We start from the raw sequence: 23,200 nt of genomic DNA on the forward strand, positions 1-23,200 counted from the left end.
AATTTTTTATTTTTCCACTTAAACCTACTTCTTATCCAATCTTCCCTGTATCATTAATAGTACCACTATTGCTTAGGCAATGGGGTTCTCTTTGTTCCTCTCCCTCATCTATCACATTTAATTCAACAGCAAACTTTACTGGCTCTACCACCAAAATATATCCTCAATTTGACAACTAAACCCAGTGTTGCCTCTAACACTGCAATGTTCTGGTCTCCCTTCTTTCACTCTTGCCCCCTACAGTGTGTTCTCTGCATAGCAGCCAGAATCATCTTTTAAAAATACAATCACATCGTATGACCACCACATACTTACAACCTCCAAAGGCGGTCAACTACTCTTGTCTCTTGCAAATACCTTTTGTGGCATAGAAGATACTACATGATCTAGCTGTGCCATCCCTTCAACCATTTCCTACCTCTCTCTCTCCATCATCACAACGATTTAACCACAGTATTCCTTCTGTACTACAAAAATGCAAGCAGTCTTATCCTTTCAGAGCCTTTGCATTTGCTGGTCCTTTTGCTTGGTAAGCTTTTCCCTCAGATTATAAGATGGCTGGCCTCCTTTATTATTTAGAAACCAGCAAAATGTTTCTTCATAACACTATTTGAATTTAACTTGTTTATTTACTATTTGTTTACTGACTATTCCTGTTGGCTAGAATATAAGCTCCATGAGAGCAGGGACTTTGCTTTGTCTGCCACTGTACCCCTGGCATCAGGAACACAGAAGGCACTGTGGAATGAACACTCACTACAAACTGAAAAGAGGCAAGCCCATTACTCCCACATCCACTATCCAGTCTTTTTTTTGTAAGGGGGGAAAAAGTCTTTGCTTGAACACTTAATATAAATGATCTTTGACCACAAAGCAAGTAAGTAACCCTACAAAAAGACATTATAAAAGATTGATTCCTTACTCCTAACACAGTACTTCTAAATGGAAAAACCTGATTTTTAAGAAAAGAACAATTAGATGTCACTGCAAATACACAGCTATTTTCACTGCACATAATATTTTAAAGATTTACCAATAACTGAGTCAATAGTTCCTTTGGAAGAAATCAATTCAGTGTTATCAGCTGCAACTTAAAAAAAAACAACAACAAAAAACCCTCAAACAGTAAATTTTACACAACACAAGGAAAAACATCACCTGCATTTTTAATAACATCTAGCTGGGGTTGGGTCTAGAAAATTTAACAATCTAATAAGAAATATTTGGTTATGGAAAAAACTCCAGTTTAATAAATCTGTGTTAAACACTAATTTATCTAAGATTATCTTTTTAAACATCAAATCGCCACTACAGTATTACTCAGAATCACTTTTGTATCTACAAAATTTCAAAAATTTCCAAGGGACACAAACTACATTAAATAAAACAAATATTAAAGACAGTTATATATTATTTATCTGACAAGCTCAGTCAACTCACACATGGCTGGGAAGTGGGAGAAAAAAACAAGTAAAAAACCCCAGGTAGTACTCAAAATATTTCTAACGCTAAAGTTGAATAATAAATATAAGAGACTATTTCTGATCTCTTTCATGCTATACACAATTTGTGTCATACATAATTCCATTAAGCTTACCAATATGGTATTTTTATCCATAAGGGGATTGTTTGCTAAAGGGAAGCCCCTCACAATAAGAGCAGTAAATTGGGAGCTCATAGCATAAAACATGAGAGAGGGGGAATAAAACACACTGTCAAAAACAGAAATAAAAAGTAATAAACACAAGCGCCTGGACCCATTCAGAACAGCTCGTAAACAGTCCCAACAGCTTATAATCAGGATATTACTATATATTACACTAATACCACTAAGTAATCATCTCCTAATACGATCTTGATTATTTACTACTGTGACTTTGGGCAAGACCTTTACAATAAAACAAAACCAAAAAAAAATAATAAAAGAGGCCAAATAAGTCAGTTCAACAGGTTTTGGCCATAAAAAGGTGGGGCACAGGGTTAGCAAAAAATGTAAAGTCAGAAGTCAAAGTCAGTTTAATGCCTTAAAAAAGTTGGTTTCATTCTTAATGCTTTAGGAACTGCTACTTCTACAAAAGAAAGTTATGACATCCAGGATCTAGTAATATATAGAATCATTTTCCCTATTTTAATTTTCTGACTACTCGTGTGTACCACAGTATTATCAACAATATGACATATGATTTACTAAAACTTGCTGGATTTGTACGTGCAAAGGACAAGAGATTTTACTATAAGAATGTAATTTTCAATTTTATAAATAGGATTTGGTGACAAAATGGGATCAAAAAAAAATCAATTCTGTAAAATAATCCTTTTTTTTTTTTTTTTTTTTTTTTAGTTTTTGAGACGGAGTCTCACTCTGTTGCCCAGGCTGTAGTGCACAGCAACCTCAATCAAACTCCTGGGCTCAAGCAATCCTACTGCCTCAGCCTCCCAAATAGCTGGGACTACAGACATGTGCCACCATGCCCAGCTAATTTTTTATATGTGTATTTTTTAGTTGTCCAGCTAATTTCTTGCCCTTTTTTTTAGTAGAGATGGGGTCTCACTCTTGCTCAGGCTGGTCTCGAACTCCTGAGCTCAAATGATCCGCCCGCCTCAGCCTCCCAGAGTGCTAGGATTACAGGCGTGAGCCACCACACCTGGCCTAACTCTGTAGAGTAATTCTGGATGAAGTTTTAATGCTTTTAAATAAAGAATGCCCAGAAACAGATATATAATTTTCTTAAGGCCCTCAAAGGTTCATGTCCAACCCACGTGTAAAATACATTCATTTCATCCCAACATCCCCAAAAGTCTCAACCATTACAGAATCAACTCAAATTGAAAATCTTATTTAAATATCACCAGCTCAAAATTCACAAATTTCATCATCTAAATTATCTAAATCAGATATAGGTGAGACTGTGGGTATGATACATCCTAGGACAAAATTCCTGTCCATCTGTGAACCTGTGAAATTAGAAAACATGTTATCACTTCTAAAATACAATGGTGGGACAGGCATAGGACAACAGAGATTTTTCCATTCCAAAAGGGAGAAAACGGAAGGAAGAAAGGAGTCACTGGTACCAAGCAATTTCAAAATCCAGCATGGCAAAGTCCATCAGGCGTGGAAATAACTGTGGCCTGCAGCTCCACCCTCTGGGCCTAAAGCTTTGCCCTTACAGTCATTCTTCCTTTTTCCTGAAGGGAAGCACATGTTTGCAGCTGAGCAGTTTTATTAGCCTGTTTCCTGCCTGTGGAATTCTGGGAGTTCATCAGCCTTCCTTCATTTTGTCTTGTCAGTTCAAGTTGCATTTTGAAGTTTTGATTCTCAAAACCCTTGTGGGTCACCTGTGTATGTCATGAGGGTTCACACCATGAGATACGAGGGTCCTCCACAGATTTTCCCCGGATCTCTAGTCCTGACTTTTTGCTAATGATTGAGGAGATCTGAGTCACATGCCTAAATCACTAGCACTAGCAGAAGGGTATCTTTCCACACCCTAGGCTTTCTCTCCAGAGCACACTTTCCTGACAGTGAATCTCCTAATTTTAGTGTCTTCTGCAATCTGGACAGGCTGAGAATTTCCCAAATCAACAAGTCCTGTATCCTTTTTGTTTAACAGTCTTCCCTAAATTTATCTCTTTCCTCTCACATTTTACTACAAGAAGTCAGAAATCGGTTCCTTTGCCTCCGTGGCTCAGCTGCTTGGCGTGTCCGGCCGTCAACCTGAAGAAGCCAGAAACCAGGCCATACGTTCAATACTTTGCCTAAAAATCTGCTCAGCTAAATATCCAAGTTCATTGCTTGCAAGTTCTACTTTCCACATAATTGCAGGACACAATTCAGCTAGGCTTTCTGTCACTATGTAACAAGGATCTCCTTTCTTCCAGTTTCCAAACACATGTTCCTCATCTCCTTCTCAGGTATGTTTAATGTTCATATTTTTACCAAAACTATGTTTATGATATTAATATTAATATATGTATTCTATAAGATGATACAGGCTTTCTCTCTCATGCTCCTTTCTTCTGAGCCCTAACCAGCAGTGCCTTTAATATCCACATTTCTACCAAGAGTCTATTCAAGGTAATTTATACTTTTTCTATCATGCACCTCAAAATTCTTCCAGCCTCTATCCATTTCCAAAGCTATTTCTACGTTTTTAGCTCTTTGTTATGTAGCACCCCACCTCCTGGTACAAAAATATGTATTAGTTTCCTGTAGCTGCTGTAACAAATTACCACAAACTTGGTGGCTTAAAACAGATATTTATTCTCTCACAGTCTGGAGGTAAAGTCTGAAATCAATATCCCTCAGCCATACATATTCAAGGTGCTACACATACAGGAATAAATTAGCAAAATTTGTGGGATTAGAAATGCAGCAAGAAAAATTTAAATAGACATTCTATATGAAGTAAAAGTAGAAAATTGAGATATTTTCCTTCATCTTCTTTGACTTCTATTTGACTTTTAGAAAAAGAAGTAATTTCCACGTCCATAATAAAAAACAAAAGTTGGTAAAAGAAAAAAATAAATAAATGAAACTCTGATCATAAAAGCGAAGGTTTTTATGGAGAAGGCCCACCCAGGAAACAGACCAGGCTAATGATCATAATCACAGGGTTAACTGAATGACAGGGAGGCAAATGGCTACATAACAAAACACAGAATATGTGATTTCAAAACTACCATATAACAGATTCTCTCCTCCCTGTTTGGAGGAGAGAATTTTAAATTTTAAAACCTGTTTTAAACTCAATTGGAAAAGAGAGTTAAAAATAAATGTATTTCTGTTCTTACCTCCACACAGTCAAAGTTCTCGTCAACTTTAGATGCATATTCAACACGGAACATTGTTGACAGGCTGCCAGCAATATAGTATAACAGGATCTTCAGACCCTTGTAACCAAAAGCAGTTTCACTGAAATGGAAAAAAACAGCAATAATCAAAATGAATTTTTGCTGTCATGAAAAAGTATTAACGCTATATATAATAAACAAGTTTAATTTCACGAGTAGTTTCAAGACTTAAGATATTTATGTTCTAAAAAAGAAACAAATATTAAATATTCGCAATGAAACTATGCCTCGGTTTTCATCTATAAAATAGAGTTAACAGTGCCTAACTCAGCAATGTTGTTTGGGTTAAATGAGTAGGTTAGAATGTGTAAACCACTTACAACACTAATGGGCACATCGTGTAAGTACTCAATAAATGTTAGACATTACTACTACTGCCATTGTTGCTGTCGCTACTATTACTAGCATTTCAAAAAGATGAGTAGCGTTAAACTAGGACCTGGCTAGGCAAGCAGCTAAGACCTAGCCTTGGACCAGCCCTTCCAACTTACCACTTGGTTCTACCATCAACTTCCAGAGCTGCTGAAAGCAGTGATAGCACCCATTTAATTACACTTAAACCCCTCTACGAACTCAGAGGGCAGATCTGGAGCTGCTGATAATTTTTCCAACCCTGCTCCCTGCTATCACATCTATGCTTTGCTATCCTCTTTTCCAGCTTAAAAAGAGTCTTCTAAAAGCAAATTCTAAAATGTCTAGAATAAGTAAATCTATAGAGATAGAAAGATTAGTAACCACCTAGGACAGGAGGGTAGGGAGTAGAGGCAAAGGGATGTGACTGCTAACAGATTATGGGGTTTCTGATGTGAGTAAGGAAAATATACTAAAATTGATTGTGATGATGGTTACACAACTCTGAATATACCAAAAACCACTGAACTGGACACTGCAAATAAATGAAATATATGATATGTGACTATATATCAATAAAGGTGTTTTTTTTTTTTTTTTTTTTTTAAAGTGAGTTCTGAGCCAGGCTTGGTGGCTCACACCTGTAATCCTAGCACTCTGGGAGGCCCAGGTGGGAGGATTGCTTGAAGCCAGGAGTGTAAGACAAACTAGAGCAAGAGCAACACCCCATCTCTATTAAAAAAATAGAAAAATTAGTCAGGTGTGGTGGTGCACGCCTATAGTCCCAGCTACTCAGAAGGCTGAAGCAGGACGATGGCTTGAGCCTAGGAGCCTGAGGTTGCAGTGAACTATGATGATGTCACTGCACACTAGCCTGGGCAACACAGCAAGACCCTCTTTCAAAAAAGAAAAAAAAAAAAGTGAATTCTGAAAGAAGAGTGCTTGAAAGAAGCAGTGTTATTTCCAGATTTTTATCTATGCTATCAAAATAAAATGTGAGCACTGTCCATTCTAGGGACTCTGAAAGTTATGTAAAGAAGAAAGGAGTGGCAATGATACTAGGATGAAGACTAATATCATACTTGGGTCACAAGATACAGGGATATCACAAATATGTTACTGTCATGTCATCTGCCTACCTCAGAAGAGTGGTATATAAGCACACCACTTTCAATGCTATCATGCAAAACAGACAGGTAAATGTGCAAAATGCCATTAAGAAGCAGTATCTGTAAAATTAGATCTTATCCACTAAGACTGTATGGTCCCTAATCCCCAGGCTGCAGACCAGTACCAGTCCTGCCTGTTAGGAACTGGGCCGCACAGTAGGAGGTGAGCAGTAGGCAAGCAAGCGAAGCTTCATCTGTATTTACAGCTGCTCCCCATCACTCACATCACTGCCTGAGCTCCGCCTCCTGTCAGATCAGAGGTGGCATTAGATTCTCATAGCAGCACAAACCCTACTGTGTAAACCGTGCATGCGAGGGATCTAGGTTGCATGCTCCTTACGAGAATCTAATGCCTGATGATCTGAGGTGGAGCTGTGAAGGTGATGCTAGCACCAGGGAGTGGCTGCAAATACAGATTATCATTAGCAGAGAGGTCTGACTGCACAGAGACCATAATAAATCAATTACTTGCAGGCTCATACTAAAAACTTATCAGTGAGTGGCAAGTGACAATTAAGCTGCATCTGGTGGCAGGCTTTAAGTCAGAATCTGATACTTATTTTAGACCTTGCATTGCCCACTCATTATTTTATTTACTGCTTCTGTCCATATCTCTTTCCTGCACTGCCCATTTGTCTCAGTCACAGTTTTAGTAAGCCCACAAGCCAACCCTAGCAAAAATGAGTGAAAAAAACAAACGTCTCTGGAGAGCTTCTTTGAAAATGGGGAAAGACCCAATGATGAGACAGCAGAAGACTCTAAGACTGCCAAAAAAATGAAAGCTACATTTAAAAGAAAATACCAAGAGTTCTACTTAAATTACAGGTTCATGGCCAGGTGGGGGCTCATGCCTGTAATCCTAGCACTCTGGGAGGCCAAGGCGGGAGGATCGCTTAAGGTCAGGAGTTTGAGACCAGCATGAGCAAGAGCGAGACCTCATCTCTACTAAAAATAGAAAGAAATTATCTGGACAACTAAAAATATATAGAGAAAAAATTAGCTGGGCATGGTGGCACATGCCTGTAGTCCCAGCTACTCGGGAGGCTGAGGCAGGAGGGTTGCTTGAGCTTGGGAGTTTGAGGTTGCTGTGAGCTAGGCTGACACCACAGCACTCTAGCCCGGGCAACAGAGCGAGACTCTGTCTCAAAAAAAAAAAAAAAAAAAAAAAAAATTACAGGTTCATTGCAACAGGTGATTCACATTCTCCAAACCCACTCTGTAAAATATGTGGCAACCATCTATCCAATGAAGCCATGAAACCTTCAAAACTGCTTTGTCACATGGCAACCAAGCATCCTGTATTAAAAGACAAGCCTTTGGAGTTTTTCTAAAGAAAAAAATGTGGGCCGGGCGCGGTGGCTCACGCCTGTAATCCTAGCACTCTGGGAGGCCGAGGTGGGCGGATCGTTTGAGCTCAGGAGTTCGAGACCAGCCTGAGCAAGAGCGAGACCCCATCTCTACTAAAAATAGAAAGAAATTATATAGACAGCTAAATATATATATAGAAAAAATTAGCCGGGCATGGTGGCGCATGCCTGTAGCCCCAGCTACTTGGGAGGCTGAGGCAGGTGGATTGCTTGAGCCCAGGAGTTTGAGGTTGCTGTGAGCGAGGCTGACGCCACGGCACTCACGCTAGCCTGGGCAACAGAGTGAGACTCTGTCTCAAAAAAAAAAAAAAAAATGTGAACACGAGAACAAAAGCAATTATTGAAGGCCACCAATTCATCAAATGTGTCTGCACTGAGAGCATCATTCTTAGTGGGTGTTCCTCTTTTGGCTAGCACCGTAACTAGACGAATTGATGAAACAGCAGAGTATACTGAGGCACAATTGTTAGAGAGGATTAATGAGTCACCATGGTATGCAATCCAGGTTGACAAGTCTACCAATGTTGACAACAAGGCAACGATGCTTGTTTTTCGTGTGATGTATTTTTCAGGAGGATGTGCATGAGGGTATGGTATGTGCACTTTTGTTGCCAACCAACACCACAGCTGCAGAACTATTCAAGTCTTCCAGTGATTATATATCAGGAAAATTGAATTGGTCATTTTGTGTCAGTATATGCATGGACAGACCAGCTGCCATGACTGGATGGCTTTATGGTGAAGGAGGTCATTTCTGAATGTGAGTCTACGCACTGTGTTATCCACAGAGAAATGCTGGTTAGCAAAAAAATGTCACCTGAACTTAACAACATTTTGCAGGGTGTGATCAAAATTAACAACATTAAAGTACATGCCCTTAACTCACGTCTGTTCGCGCAGCTCTGTGAGGAGATGGACACAGAGCACACACGTCTTCTCTTATACACAGAACTGAGATGGCTTTCTAAAGGTAGATCACTGGCCAGAGTTTGTGAGTTTTGAGAGCCACTCTAGAGACTTCTTTTAGAAAAACAACACTACTGGCAGCACATTTCAGTGACACAGAATGGGTCACAAAACTTGCTTACTTGTGTGACATATTCAACCTGCTCAATGAACTCAAGCTGTCACTCCAGGGGAGAATGACAACTGTGTTCAAGTTGGCAGATAAAGTGGCTGCATTCAAAGCCAAACTGGAATTATGGGGGCAATGAGTAAACATTGGGATTTTTGACATGTTTCAAACATTAGCAGAGATTTTGAAAGAGACTGAGCCAGGGCCTTCTTTCTCTAAGCTGGTGCGTGATCACCTGTCTCAGCTTTCAAAAGAGTTTGAGCATTACTTCCCAACCATGAAAGATCCCCAAACTGGGAAGGAATGGCTCTGCGACCCATTTGTGAATAAGCCAGGTGAATTGACTTTGTCTGTGCTAGAAGAGGATCAACGGCTTGAGATCACAAATGACAATGACCTTAAAAGTATGTTTGAGATAACTTCAAATCTCCATCTGTTCTGGATTAAAGTCAAGGCAGAATATCCTGAGATTGCCACAAAAGCACCAAAAAGCCTGCTTCCATTTCCATCCTATCTTTGTGAAGCAGGGTGTTCGGCAGTGACAGCAACCAAAACAAGATTACGGAGTAGACTGGACATAAGCAACACACCTTGAGTGCCACTGTCTCCCATCACCCCCAGATGGGACCATCTAGTTGCAGGGAAACAAGCTCAGGGCTCCCACTGACTCTGCATTATGGTGAGTTGTATCATTATTTCATTATATATTAATATTACAGTGTAATGATAGAAATAAAGTGCACACAATAAATGTAATTTCCTTGAATCATCCTGAAACCATCCCCTCCACCCCCAGTCCGTGGAAAAACTGTCTTCCATGAAACCCTGGTGCCAAAAGGCGGACTGCTGCACTAAGATATTACTACAGGAAGAAATTTTTAAAAGTAGTAAAAAGTGGAGAATAAAATAAATCTCCCCTTAAAGATAGAAATTCAAAGAGAAAACATTCTCGGGCCAGACATGGTGGCTCACACCTGTAACCCTAGCACTTTGGGAGGCCAAGATAGGAGAACTGCCTGCCAGGAGTTTGAAGTTGCAGTGAGCTATGATGGATGCCACAGCACTCTAGCCTGGGCAACAGAGCAAGACTCTGTCTCAAAAAAAAAGAAAAAAAAAACAAAGAAAATATTCTTATTTTTAATGATAAAATAAAACTTGTTGAAAATATGGTAGGCTGAAATTTTTGCATGTCTCTCTATATAATAAAATGTAATTATTAATATTTAAAAGCACATAAAATGCTTAACCTAATACATTAATAATGAGAAATTCTTAGGAAATTTGTTCCATGAAGAAACATTTTTCAATTTAAAAACACATGAAATAAATACATCAATGATGTTAAAACAATGCATGGCGGGGGGAACCATGAAGGGAAATATTTTAAATGTCCAGTATCTAAATATCCCTCCCTACTACAACAAACCAGAGTTCCTGGGAAACTGGTTTACTGTAGAACTAGTAGGCAAAGTATAAGATGAATCCAGACTATCTTATTATACCAGAAAGTAAAGAATCTCTCAAATGATGAGGACATATCGAAGACTCAAAAGTGTTTCAAAGGGTAGCCACTTGCCAAATCTGAGATAATTTGAGCATCAAAATTAGTAGCAGTAAGTTTATAACCCACTGAATTAAAAAAAGGATCCCTGAGTCTATTCTGATATAAACAAAGAAATAAATAAGGGGAAGAAGATAACCTCTGCTTATAGTACAATGCTAACTAATAAATGTAGACAGTATGATAGGGTTACAAAATCACCACTTTACAATCATCATAGTAAAATACTGATTCAGGCAAGAATCATTAATGAATGCTAAAGGGCAAAAGTTTGATGGAAAATAGGATAATTTCGGCCTCAGAGTATCTCCCGTAGACTTACAAAGGGAAAAATGTTAACTTTTTTAGTTAACATTAATACTGGAGAAACCTGGCAGACGTCCTCTAAACAAAGTGACTTAAGTGAACTTAACCAACAATGGGACAAATTGGACTACTTCTTGATGTGATACACTGATCAGGACACAATGCCACTACTATAGTGGCATTGCAAAAATATGCATTATCTGAATTTAATCATGAAGAAACTAATCAAACCCTAATCCAAACTGAGGGTTCTATAAAACTAGCCTATACTCTACAAAATACGTCTGTCATGAAAAACAAAGAAAGGCTGAAGAGCTGTTTTATATTAAAAAAGAATGAAAAGATATGACAACTAAATGCAATATGATTCTGGATTGGATCCAGGATGGGGAAAAATTGCTATAAAAGAATTATTGGGAATCAATTGGCAAAATCTGAAACATGGACTACATATTGAAAAATAATACTGTAAACTTCCTGAGTTTTGATAATTCTACCATGGATATTGCCTTTGTTTTTAGAAGATAAATACTGAAGAATTTAGGGTGAGGGATCAAGATATATCTACAGCCTGCTCTCAAACGGTTCAACAACACATTACTAATACATCTTTATAAGAAGAGAAAATGATTAAAGCAAATGTGGCGTAATGTTAAGTGGTGAATCCAGGTAAACGATAGACAGAGTTCACTGTACTATTCTAGCAACTTTCTGAAAATTTGACATTTTTTTCAAAATCAAAAGTTTTAAAAAAAAAGAAAATGATAATTGACTAATAATGTAGTGAAGGTATAGGAAATTAAACAATTGTGCTGAATCTCCTAGGATATATCTTTAAAGTTGCTTCTAAAAATAAATTTCTCTTAACTGTTTATTTAATCATAGAATAACAACTTGAGCTTTCTAGCTTTAGGGGAGTATATGCTGCACTAAAAGTAGTACAGCAAAGTGGTAGGAAGAAAAAAGTAGTAGTTTTTTGGCTCTGGAGTCAGATTCTCTGAATCTGAACTCCAGCCATTCATATGTCCTTAGGCAATTACCCAATTCCACCACTGTACAAAAGAGCAAATAATATTATCATCACTAATACTGTTGTAAGAATTAAAGGAAATAATGCATGGACAGCACTAAATGGTAGGCATTATATAGATTGTTATTTCAGTGTCAAAAATACCATTCTAATATATATTGTAAGATAAACTACCTAAAAAATAACAGAAAAGAAAAGAAAATCTGATTCTAGATCTAAAAAAAGGCCACATTAATTTGGCAAACATTTTATTTTACTAAGTTACTTATACTTACTCATCCCCAAAGAGTTGATGGGTATATTCAGGAAAGAAAGTTCTAATGTCATTCTCAAGATCTTCGGGAAAACGAACTGTTTAAAGGAATAAAAAAATAGAGATATTAAAGGTGACTGGTATTTCCATTTCAAGAGTTTCACTATAACTAGGATACAACCAACATTTTTCTTACTTAAAATGCCGTTTCTCTATTATAAGATTTATACTGGATTCTCATGAGAACAATGAAAATCAGAATATTCCTCAGTGCTTCAGCATCAAAACCTTACTTATTCTAAGATTTAGAAGACCAGGCATAACAGAGGCGCCTGATTTAGTTTTTATTTTTCTGTATGTTTAAACACAGTGCAAAGAATAAAAGGAAAAATAAGACACTTTGAGAAAGGAAAAACTACAGCATCTAAGAAAAGAAAACAGAATACTGTAGGAAACAGTCTGAGAACAAAAATAACCTGAGTTTGATGAAGCCCATATCATCACATCATTCTTTCTGACTGCTAGGTGACATTTATGTTGTTCTCAGTAGTTTTTTTTTTTTTTTGCTATTAAAAATAACATTACAAGGGTTGGGCACGGTGGCTCACACCTGCAATGCTAGCACTTTGGGAGGCTGAGGTGGGAGGATCACTTGAGACCAGGATGTCAAGACCAGCCTGGGCAATAACAAGACCCCATCCCTACAAAAAAAATTTTTAAATTAGCCAGGCATAGTAACCAGTAGTCCCAGCTACTTGAGAGGCTGAGGGAGGAGGATAACTTGAGCCCAGTTTTAGGTTGCAGTGAGGTATGATGACCCCAGCGCACTCCAGCCCGGGAAACAGAGCAAGACTCTGTCTCAAAAAACAAACAAACAAACAAACACAAACAAAAACCACCACATTGCAGTAACATCCGTATAGGCATCTTGCTGTACTTTTTTTTTTTTTTTTTTTTTTTGGAGACAGAGTCTCACTCTGTTGCCCGGGCTAGAGTGCCGTGGCCTAGCTCACAGCAACCTCAAACTCCTGGGCTCAAGCAATCCTTCTGCCTCAGCATCCCGAGTAGTTGGGACTACAGGCATGCCACCACCATGCCTGGCTCATTTTTTTCTATATATTTTTAGTTGTCCATATAATTTCTTTCTATTTTTAGTAGAGACAGGGTCTCGCTCTAGCTCAGGCTGGTCTCGAACTCCTGAGCTCAAACATTCTGATCCACCTGCCTCGGCTTCCCAAAGTGCTAGGATTATAGGCGTGAGCCACGGCGCCTGGCCTTGCTGTACTTTTTATAAGTATATACATGGCGAAAATTCCTGGCAATAGAAAAATAAGGTAAGAGTATTGAAATATTTTTATAAATACTGCTGAAGTGCCCTCTAAAAATATTTTAATAGCTTATATACCCACCAGCAGCTATGTAGACTCCTTTGTTTCCTACATCCTTGAGGATACTCTGTACCCTCAACTTAAATTTCTACCAATCTAAGATAGAAATGGGTATCCCTTTTGTTATTTTTATTTTTATTTGTATTTGTTGTGAATACTGATATATTTGGACATTTTCCTGATACAATTTATCTTATGAAGAATACCTTTATTTATCAAAAAATCCTTAAGCAACTGAAAAATGAAAAGATGAGCTGTAGACGAAAATTTTCTAACACTGTCCTTATGGAACAAGTCATTCACTGGTGCCAAAGTACTACCTAAGGAATGGTATCTTTTCACTGTAGAGATCTGGTAGTCACTACATTTGCAAGTGATCTAACTTAGCATCACTTACTGTGGGACAGACCAACATTACGGGCCTCCTGATTCAATGCAATATGAAGTATATAGCATCACCTATGAAGCTTTCTCACTAAAAAAACATTTATCCTAAATCTAACCAAGCTTTTAACCTTCCAATTTATAGGAAATACAGAGAATAGAGGAACAAATTAAATAACACCAAAAAAAGGAAATAGACAAATGCAGAATATAAATTTGTCTAATAATTCTGTGCAATGACTTTACTCTTCCAAATAAACCAATAGTATAGGGGAAAAGTTGCATGTGGAGGAGGGACTGTTCTGGATTAAAAGAGATTAACAAAAAATTACAACCAAATGCAATGCATTATCCTTGACTGAATCCTGATTTAAATAAATTTTTTAAAGCTATTCAAGAGTTTTGAGAGCAACCAGGGAAACCAGAAAATTACATGATATTGAAAATCTACCATTAATTTTCTTAGGTGTAATAATAGCATTATGGAGATATATTTATATATATTTATATGAATGTTCACATATTAGGCAATGTGCAACAAGAGAAGTGCCATGATGTTTAGATAAGTCCTTTCAAATAATTCAGCAAAAATACATACACACTAAAGCAAATAAGGCAAAATGTTAACTGTTGAATCTAGGTGTTGAATATATAGATGAGTATTGTTCTGTTTTCTTGATTTTTTCAATGTGTTTGAAAATTTTCATACTAAAAATTAAAAGAAAAAAAAGAAGCCTGGGCAATATAGCCAAATGCTAAGATTTGAAAAAGCAGAATGATGGTGGGATCGCAGATATTCATTAGTTTGCTCTATATTTTTTGTCTGTAATATTTCATAGTTAAAAAAATGAAGTAGTGCAATATATGTAGACTCACTGCCCTAAAAATTCCCAATTATTCCATCTCTAATGTTTGAAATGTTTAAAAATCTCTAGAAATTCTGAAAAATTAATTTCAAACTACTGCTTCTAATATAATATGTATGTATGTATGTAATATGTAGCACCTTTTTTTTTTTTTTTTTTTTGAGACAGCTCTGTCACCCTGGGTAGAGAGCAGTGGCGTCATCATAGCTCACTGCAATCTCAAACTTCCGGGCTCAACTGATCCTCCTGCCTCAGCCTCCCAAGTAGCTGGGACTACAGGCACATGCCACCACACCTGGCTAATTTTTTCTATTTTTGGCGAGACAGGGTCTCACTCTTATTCAGGCTGGTCTTGAACTCCTGACCTCAAGTGCTCCTCCAGCCTTGGCCTCCCAGAGTGCTAGAATTAAATTCGTGAGCCGCTGTGCCCAGCAATGTTATATAGCACTTTGGCAGTGATGGGTAAAGAGACATGGACAGAGAAAAAGATAAGTAATGAACAAGAAAAGTGTCACAAGCCTAGTTATGATAATTATCTCTATAATTCAGATTGGCCTTCTTCCAATGCCTGTCATCCAAAATAGTGTGGTTTTAATACTTTCCCATGGAATTTGGTCCATAGGAAATAGGAACTAAAAGTTGGTAAGTAGTGGGTTTAAGGCTGGATCAATCTGACAAATATACATGTACATGAGAACATGATCAAAATGTGAACTCTCTCCTGGATATTTGAAACATTAAATATTTTCAAGTCTTTACAAGGTAGTTATGGCAATAAAGCAAATAAGCAAAGGGGCAGGGAACCTACGGCCTTGGGGCCACACGTGCATGATGACAGACATAGGAAAGTATTCACGATGTATAGTTAAGTGAATAAAACATGACAGTGCAACTTCAATTTTGTAAAAGAGAAATAACATAAATGAATACATAATAAATAATACTAGAAGGAATTATTCCCAAATTATAACACAGAAGTTATTTTGAGTGATGAATTATGATTTTTATTTCATATACTCTTTTGTACTTTCCAAATTTCCTACAAAATAAGGTATTACTCCAATAGTCAGAAAAAGATACAACATAAAAAACTGAATTTAAAATAAGCACTAAAAATTTTCTTTCCTGGAAAACCTACGTCCCTTGCATTTTTGTAGAAAAACAGAAGCTCAGGGCCTACAATACTAAATGGCACCTTATTGCTACATAGAACATAGGGCCTGCAATGAAACTTCCTTTTGAATATACGTCCTGTTGCTTCTACTCTATCTATAGTTCCTTTACTTCCTAGTTCTCAGGATCGCTTCAGTAGTTTTTAGAGAGACAAGATGCATGAAGGAAGATATAATCTACCAGTCTTATTAGCCAAAAGCAAGATCAAGAAATCACCAAATTTAATCAGTTTTAAAGTTTAATAAATATAGCATTTAACATACCCATGACCTGTTAACAGGTGCTCATAATACAGATATAAATGGGTCATAGCCATAACTGAAATTGTAGTGTTTTGGCCAATACATCTTTTCCTGACCATGCTAAATTGAAAAATATGTTTAATTATATTATTTTAAAACACACGGGTGGTCCCAGTGTGTTGGAAGCATTCCTGTCAGCACCACCGGCCTGCAACATTAGCTATCTCAACATTACAGTATTCCTTGAAGAAACTATAATTAATGCTGGGCGCGGTGGCTCATCCCTGTAATCCTAGCACTCTGGGAGCCCGAGGCGGGAGGATCACTTGAGGTCGGGAGTTTGAGAACAGCCTGAGCAAGAGCGAGACCCCGTCTCTACTAAAAATAGAAAAAATTAGCTGGGCATGGTGGCACATGCCTGTAGTCCCGGCTACTTGGGAGGCTGAGGCAGGAGGATCACTTGAGCCCAGGAGTTTGAGGTTGCTGTGAGCTAGGCTGACACCACAGCACTTTAGCCTGGGCAACAGAGCAAGACTCTGCCTAATAAAATAAAATAAAATAAAAATAAAAATACCATAGTATTCTTTATTTCTGTAAACCTCAAATTCCTAAATTGCCGTATGAGGATTCTCATCCTCATACAGTAATGTAAAACTACTGATCTAATCCCACCGTTCCCAACTCCTGTGACCACTGTGAAACTTACAGATCAATCATCACCAAAATTCTCCATATCCTCAACCTCTTCCTATATCTTCTTGCTCTAACAGTTCACAGACACTACTTCTCTTTACAGCCCTCTCAGGTAGTGGTTGCTTTCTCTCTCATCCCTTCATACTGCTAGAACAATGTATCCTCCTTGCTTCTCATTGCTGGTTTGAGAATAATGTCTCTTTCTCCACATGTGAAGAACAAACAGCTTTGAACTCATGCTCTGCATCTCTCCCTCATTCTTTGAAGAATTTAGCTCCTGACATACTTTCAAACATTACATCTGACTTAAATCTTGATGACTTCAAAATTAATGGAAATTAATCTTTCCACCCAGCCTCTCAATACTTTGATTCCTCCTCCAAGAATCTTATCTTTACTGTTCCTTAGCCACTTATTCCCATGACACACCCTGGCCCTTATTTATCATCGTTGACAATTATACCCCCTTAATCTCTATTCCAAACACCATATAATCTTACCATCACCTCTTATCTTCCTACCTCATTCCCTCTGATACCCCAATTCTAACAATTCTTCAACTCCCCTCGAGACTTACAATGAATTGATTCAAACACAATTTCACTGTCCCTCTTCTATTTCATATCCTCACTTTCCTCTCTTTGCAGTGTAGAATTCCATGACCCATGAATATTATCACTCCCTTGCAAACAGCCTCAATGCCTTTGCCCTAATCTTTGTCACGGCAACCTAGCAAAACCCCAACTCCAGTTAAATCTGACTATATGCCCACTCTTTGCTGTACTCTTCCATCTAGATGTGGCTGACCTCATTTTACACTCATGAGTACTAACTTGAAGTGGGCTCCTAGTGCTACCTGACAATCATAACAAAGTTCTCAAGTCCACTTACTCCTCCCACCCACCTAGATGACAGCATATAAATATATTGTTAATTTCTCCCATGTCTAAACATTTCTCATTGTTATATTAACATCTGGCAAAGTAGCATTCAATATGAGGTAAGATGAAGAATTAAAGAGGGGACAGAGATAAAAAGATATCTTTATCACTGGAGATAAAGAAGGAATATTTTATAATAAGTAAGGTGAATTCATCAAAAAGACATATAGCCTAAATCTATATGCATCTAGTATTGGAGGTGTAACATCAAGCAAAAATTGGCAACTGAAGACATATAGACAGATCCACAATTAACAGTTGGAGATTTTAACAGTTCTCTCTCAATAGTTCTAATTGATAAAATAAGTAGATAGAAAATCAGTAAAAATATAGAAGACTTGAACAATGCTATTAAGCCAACTGACATTTTAGAACACTTATAAAACTGCAGAATATAAATTATTTTTCAATGGACCTAAGACATTGACCAAAACAGACCATATATGCTTGGTTATAAAATAAGTCTCAATAAATTTTAAAGGATTAAAATAATTAGAATCTGTTGCCTGACCTCGATGGAATTAAATCAGAAATCAGTAACAATAAGACAGCTAGAAAAACCCCAAATATTTGGAAATTAAGCAATACCTTTTTTATATAACCCATGGGTGAAAGAAGAAAAATCACAAGGGAAATGTTAAAATATTTTAAATTTAGCAATAATAAAAACACAATATAACAAAACTGGTGGGATGCAACTAAATCAGTATTTACAGAGATAAATTTATAACGATGCTAGAATTAGAAAAGGAAAATTTAAATCAATTATATAGATGTCTACTTTAACAAGGGAGATTTTGTTTATTTATTTATTTTTTGAGACAGAGTGTCACTCTGTTTCCCGGGCTACAGTGCCGTGGCGTCAGCCTAGCTCACAGCAACCTCAAAACTCCTGGGCTCAAGCAGTCCTACTTCCTCAACCTCCCGAGGAGCTGGGACTACAGGCATGTGCCACCATGCCCAGCTAATTTTTTATATATATATTTTTTAGTTGTCCAGCTAATTTCTTTCTATTTTTTTTAGTAGAGACAGGGTCTCACTCTTGCTCTGGCTGGTCTCGAACTCCTGAGCTCAAGTAATCCTCCCGCCTCAGCCTCCCAGAATGCTAGGATTATAGGCGTGAGCCACCATGCCCAGCCATAAGAAGAGAGATTTTAAAAAGAGCAAATTGACCAAAAGAAGAAAAAAGGAATTTATAAAGATTGAGAGCAAGAAACATAAATAGAGAAAAGCAATTACTAAAAAGATCAAAAAGATTGATAAACTTGTTGGCAGACTTATCAAGAAAAAACAAGAAAGAGAAAACACAAATTACCAATATTACAAATGATCAATATCCCCAAGAGGGGATAATAGATTCTATAGTAATTAAAATGGTAATAAGGGATTATGAACAACTTTCTGCCAAGTTAAATAAAACAGACAAATTCCTTAAAAAACAAAAACAACCAAAATTGATGAGAAAAAACAGAAAGTCAGAACAGTATTAAATCTATTCATTAGCTTTGTTGTTAAAAACCTTCCAACAAAGAAAACTCAAGGCATGTGAAGCTTCACCAGCAAATTCTGTATTTTATATAAACTCTTCCAATAAATAAATAAGAAACAGTACCTAACTTATTTTATAAGACTAGCAAAATCCTTTAAGAAAAGAAACTACTACCTCTCATGAACAAAGATTCTTATAATATTACCAAGCCAAATCCAGCAAGGCAGGAAAAGGATAATACACTGGCATGCACCACTAATTTAATACTTAAAAACCCACCAATGTAATTTACCGTATTACCAGAATTAAAGGAGAAAAATCATATGATCTCAATAGATAAAGCAAAAGCATTAGTCAGAAAGCAATACTTATTCATGACAAAAACTCTTACCAAACTAGGGATAGAAGGAAACTTCCTCAACCCCATAAAGGGCACATGTGAAAAACCTGCAGCTAATATCATATTTCATAATGAAAAGCTCAACATTTTCCTACTTAAATTGGGAATAAGGTAAGAATATCTACTCTACCATTTCCATTTCACATTATAATAGAGGTCCTAGCCAGTGCAATAAGGCAAGAAAATGAAGTATGATCACCCTCCCCCATATATGCAGGTTCCACATCCACAGATTCGACCAACTAGGGATCAAACTCTGCCACTCACTCCATGATATAAATCAAGACTGAATAAAATGTGAATGTGTTCAACACATGCAGAAAACTATACATTTACATAAACAACTCCTCTTACCTAAAATTCGACTTCAAATTTAAAAAGGAAGATTATATACACACACATAGTACATACATAATATCACTTAGAAATGACATACATACCTAATTTTAGTTCAATTGCTGTATTGGTGTTACATTTGTATTCTGCCAGTTTCTTCTCCACTGCACTCTTATACTCTACCAAAAATTTTTCCATAGCACCAAATCCTAAGAAAAAAGGTTTTTACAAGGTTTAGTTGTAAGTGATTTAAATAGTGAGAACTACAAATAGGAGTTGTTTGGGGTTTTTTTGGAGACAGAGACTCATTCTGCTGCCCAGGCTAGAGTGCCATGGTGTGCCTACCTCATAGCAACCACAAACTCCTGGGCTCAGGTGATTCTCCTGCCTCAGCCTCCCAAGTAGCTGGGACTACAGGCTTGTGCCACCATGCCCAGCTAATTTTTTCTATTTTTAGTAGAGACGGGGTCTCGCTCTTGCTCAGGCTGTTCTCAAACTCCTGACCTCAAGTGATCCTCCCGCCTCAGCCTCCAAGAGTGCTAGGATTACAGGTGTGAACAACTGTGCTGGGCCTCAAATAAGGTTATTAGAAGTGGGATAAAGATAAAATTTAAAACATGCTAGTAGTTTATAAATGTACAGGTCATTCTCCACATTCTCCTACATAAATGTACCGAATATGAATGCCTCATTACAAAAGAGAAAAAGAAATCACTTTTGTGACAGAGGCTTATAAACTAGGCATGCTTTACATAAATAAGCCTGAAAATGAACATGACAGATTACTGACATTTCTGAACATTTAATACTAATACTGATTACTTCCTAGGATTTATACTCAAGTAGTCCTTCTAAAAAGAAATACAATGCTAAAGAATGCCACTGTTTCATTATCAGATATGAGAAGCAAAGTGAGAATGTCCTTTGATAATTATGATAGCATTTAATTTTTAACATTGGAAAAATTCTACCCAGAGTGCTTCAGATAAAAAACTGATATCGCACGGATTACTTCAAGAAGGATACACAAATATCTGGTAAACATGGTTACCCCTGGGATAAGAAAGGAGGAATGGGGATAGGGATAAGAAGAAAAAAATCTTTCCACTGTATTAAACAAATTTTTTTTTTACCATGTGTGCATAAAGTCATAAATTGTAGGCTACTGGATGACCAAATGGTTTTACTACAAAGTGGCTACCCATCAATATATATGACAAATAATTAACACTGGGAGAAATCATCATCAAGAAAACTTTCAAGAAAAGATGACAATAAATCTCCTGACAAAATGAACATAAAATTCAGCCAGGCACGGTGGTTCATGCCTGTAATCCGAGCACTTTGGAAGGCTGAGGCAGGAGGATTGCTTGAGGTCAGGAGTTTGAGGTGAGGAGTTCAAGACCAGCCTGAGCAAGAGTGAGACCCCATCTCTACAAAAAATAGAAAAATTAGCCCGGTATGGAGGCAAGAGCCTGTAGTCCCAGCTACTCAGGAGGCTGAGGAAGAAGGATCGCTTTAGCCCAGGAGTTTGAGGTTCCAGTGAACTATGATGATGCCACTGCACTCTAGCTAGGATGACAGAGAGAAACCCTATTTCAAAAAAAAAAAAAAAATTAGTAAAAATTCAGGGCAAAAAAAGTCATGACTAGAAAGGAAAGAAGGAGTACAACGACAATGCTATAAACTTCAAAAAGTGGTTAAAACACACATACACAGAAAATGTGAAAGACTTGAAGTAGTACAGATTAATAGCTTGAAGTTATAATTCCTGGATTCAAATTCACCATTACACGCTAGCTCTGTGAACTAGAGCAGATTATTTTACCTCTTTGACCCTAATCTATAAAATTGAGATTAGGGAACCCACTTTGAGGAATTTACGTATAACCTAAGCAACAAAGTTTAACATGTTAAATCATATATTAGGATATTCCCCACAATTTTGTAAGTAGGTACTCTATCGACCCCATTTCATAGTCAAAAACTCGGGCTTAGAAAGGGGTTTAGGTGAAGGGCACCCAACTACTAAGTGCTGGAGCTGAGATTTGAATTTAGATGTAATTCTTAGATATGTACACACAGTACATATGTCCCTCCTCTTTTGTGGCAGCAGTGTACTCCAAGATCCTATATTCTCTATCTGGTAGAACAGCCCTTCCTTAAACATCTGCAGAGCTCACTCAAGAGCTTGTCTATGCAACATATCCATAAAAATTGAATGTTTAACGTATAGCGAGTGCACTACGAAGGCCCTGTGAAAAGATGATAAAACAGAAACAGTCCATCACTTCAAAAGATGTGTAATAGTTAAAAAGAATATACTCACACCACAAGAGCCTTAATACACATACAAAGTAATAGCAATTATAAGTTATTAAATGTAAATTGCAGGGACTCCTTAAGGAGAGAGCAGAGTATAATGGACACAGGAGAATTGTATTATAGTAGTGCTACTTTAAAAGAGAAGTTTAGATGAAGGAGGAGTGCAAGAACAACATCTTTCTCAAAGGACATCTAAATATGATCCTAGGAATACTAAAGTGTGCGAGATTAAGGAGACAATTATGAAGTTCGGTCAAGATCCAACTCGGAGCCCTAGAGCAGGGCAAAGCAGCAATGCTCCAGCTCAGAAGTTGACTGTAGTGGAAGGTGGACGGAGACCTGGAAGAGGAGGAGGATCTGAGCATTAAAATCAGCTGGCGGGAACAAGACCAGACATAGAGCCGAAGCAGCAGTGGGCAAAAGGAACGGGAAGAGAAACAGGCCCTACGGCATGTGGCACCTTACAAGACCAAATCGTGACCCTCTCCCCGGGTCTCTTCGGCCCTCCGCTGGGGCCGATTTGCTCGGAGAAGGCACAGAACCCCGAGCAGTTGGGGGCGGGGGCGCGGACTGCGGCCGACAGGCAGCTGGGCTGAGAGTTCCGCAGTTCCCGTCCAAAGCAGGCCTTCTAGAACCCAAGCTAAAGCCTGAAAGTTCCAGGCGGGCACTGTCACCACAGTCTCGGCGTTCTTTCCCAGATCTGCCCGCCTCCTCCCCTTGCTAAACTTTTCCCGGGAACTTACCCGCCATTTCCGAGCTGCGAGCACCCGCGGCTGAGGAAGGACGAATCAACCCGCGCGCTCCCGGGCCGGAAGTGACCGCACTGTCTGACACATTTTCCCCCGCCCACCCCCAGCGTGACGCTAGCCAATGAAGGGAGGAGTGTCGAGGCGCGCGGTGGTGGAAGGGCCTCGAGAGGCGGGGCTAAAGCCGCGAAGAACGCGCGGACCGTTGCCTAGCCACCGCCAGTGCCGTCAGACACTTCGCAGGCCTGAAG

General features: G+C 38.0%; 1 protein-coding gene across 1 annotated transcript in view; it reads right to left on the reverse strand.

Moving 5' to 3' along the window:
• HAT1 (histone acetyltransferase 1) overlaps positions 1-22,997 on the reverse strand; it is a 50,488-nt gene extending 27,491 nt beyond the window's left edge. Inside the window, exons 1-4 of the mRNA XM_069471096.1 lie at positions 22,947-22,997; positions 19,983-20,087; positions 11,989-12,064; positions 4,795-4,915 (exon numbers count right to left, since the gene is read on the reverse strand). Coding sequence (XP_069327197.1) covers positions 4,795-4,915; positions 11,989-12,064; positions 19,983-20,087; positions 22,947-22,953 — 309 coding nt within the window. The 5' untranslated portion in view covers positions 22,954-22,997. The remainder of the gene's footprint in view (positions 1-4,794; positions 4,916-11,988; positions 12,065-19,982; positions 20,088-22,946) is intronic.
• Positions 22,998-23,200: the final 203 nt, after the last annotated feature.

This window comes from Eulemur rufifrons, chromosome 1, assembly GCF_041146395.1.
Source record: "Eulemur rufifrons isolate Redbay chromosome 1, OSU_ERuf_1, whole genome shotgun sequence".
In the NCBI taxonomy this organism is placed as follows: domain Eukaryota; kingdom Metazoa; phylum Chordata; class Mammalia; order Primates; family Lemuridae; genus Eulemur; species Eulemur rufifrons.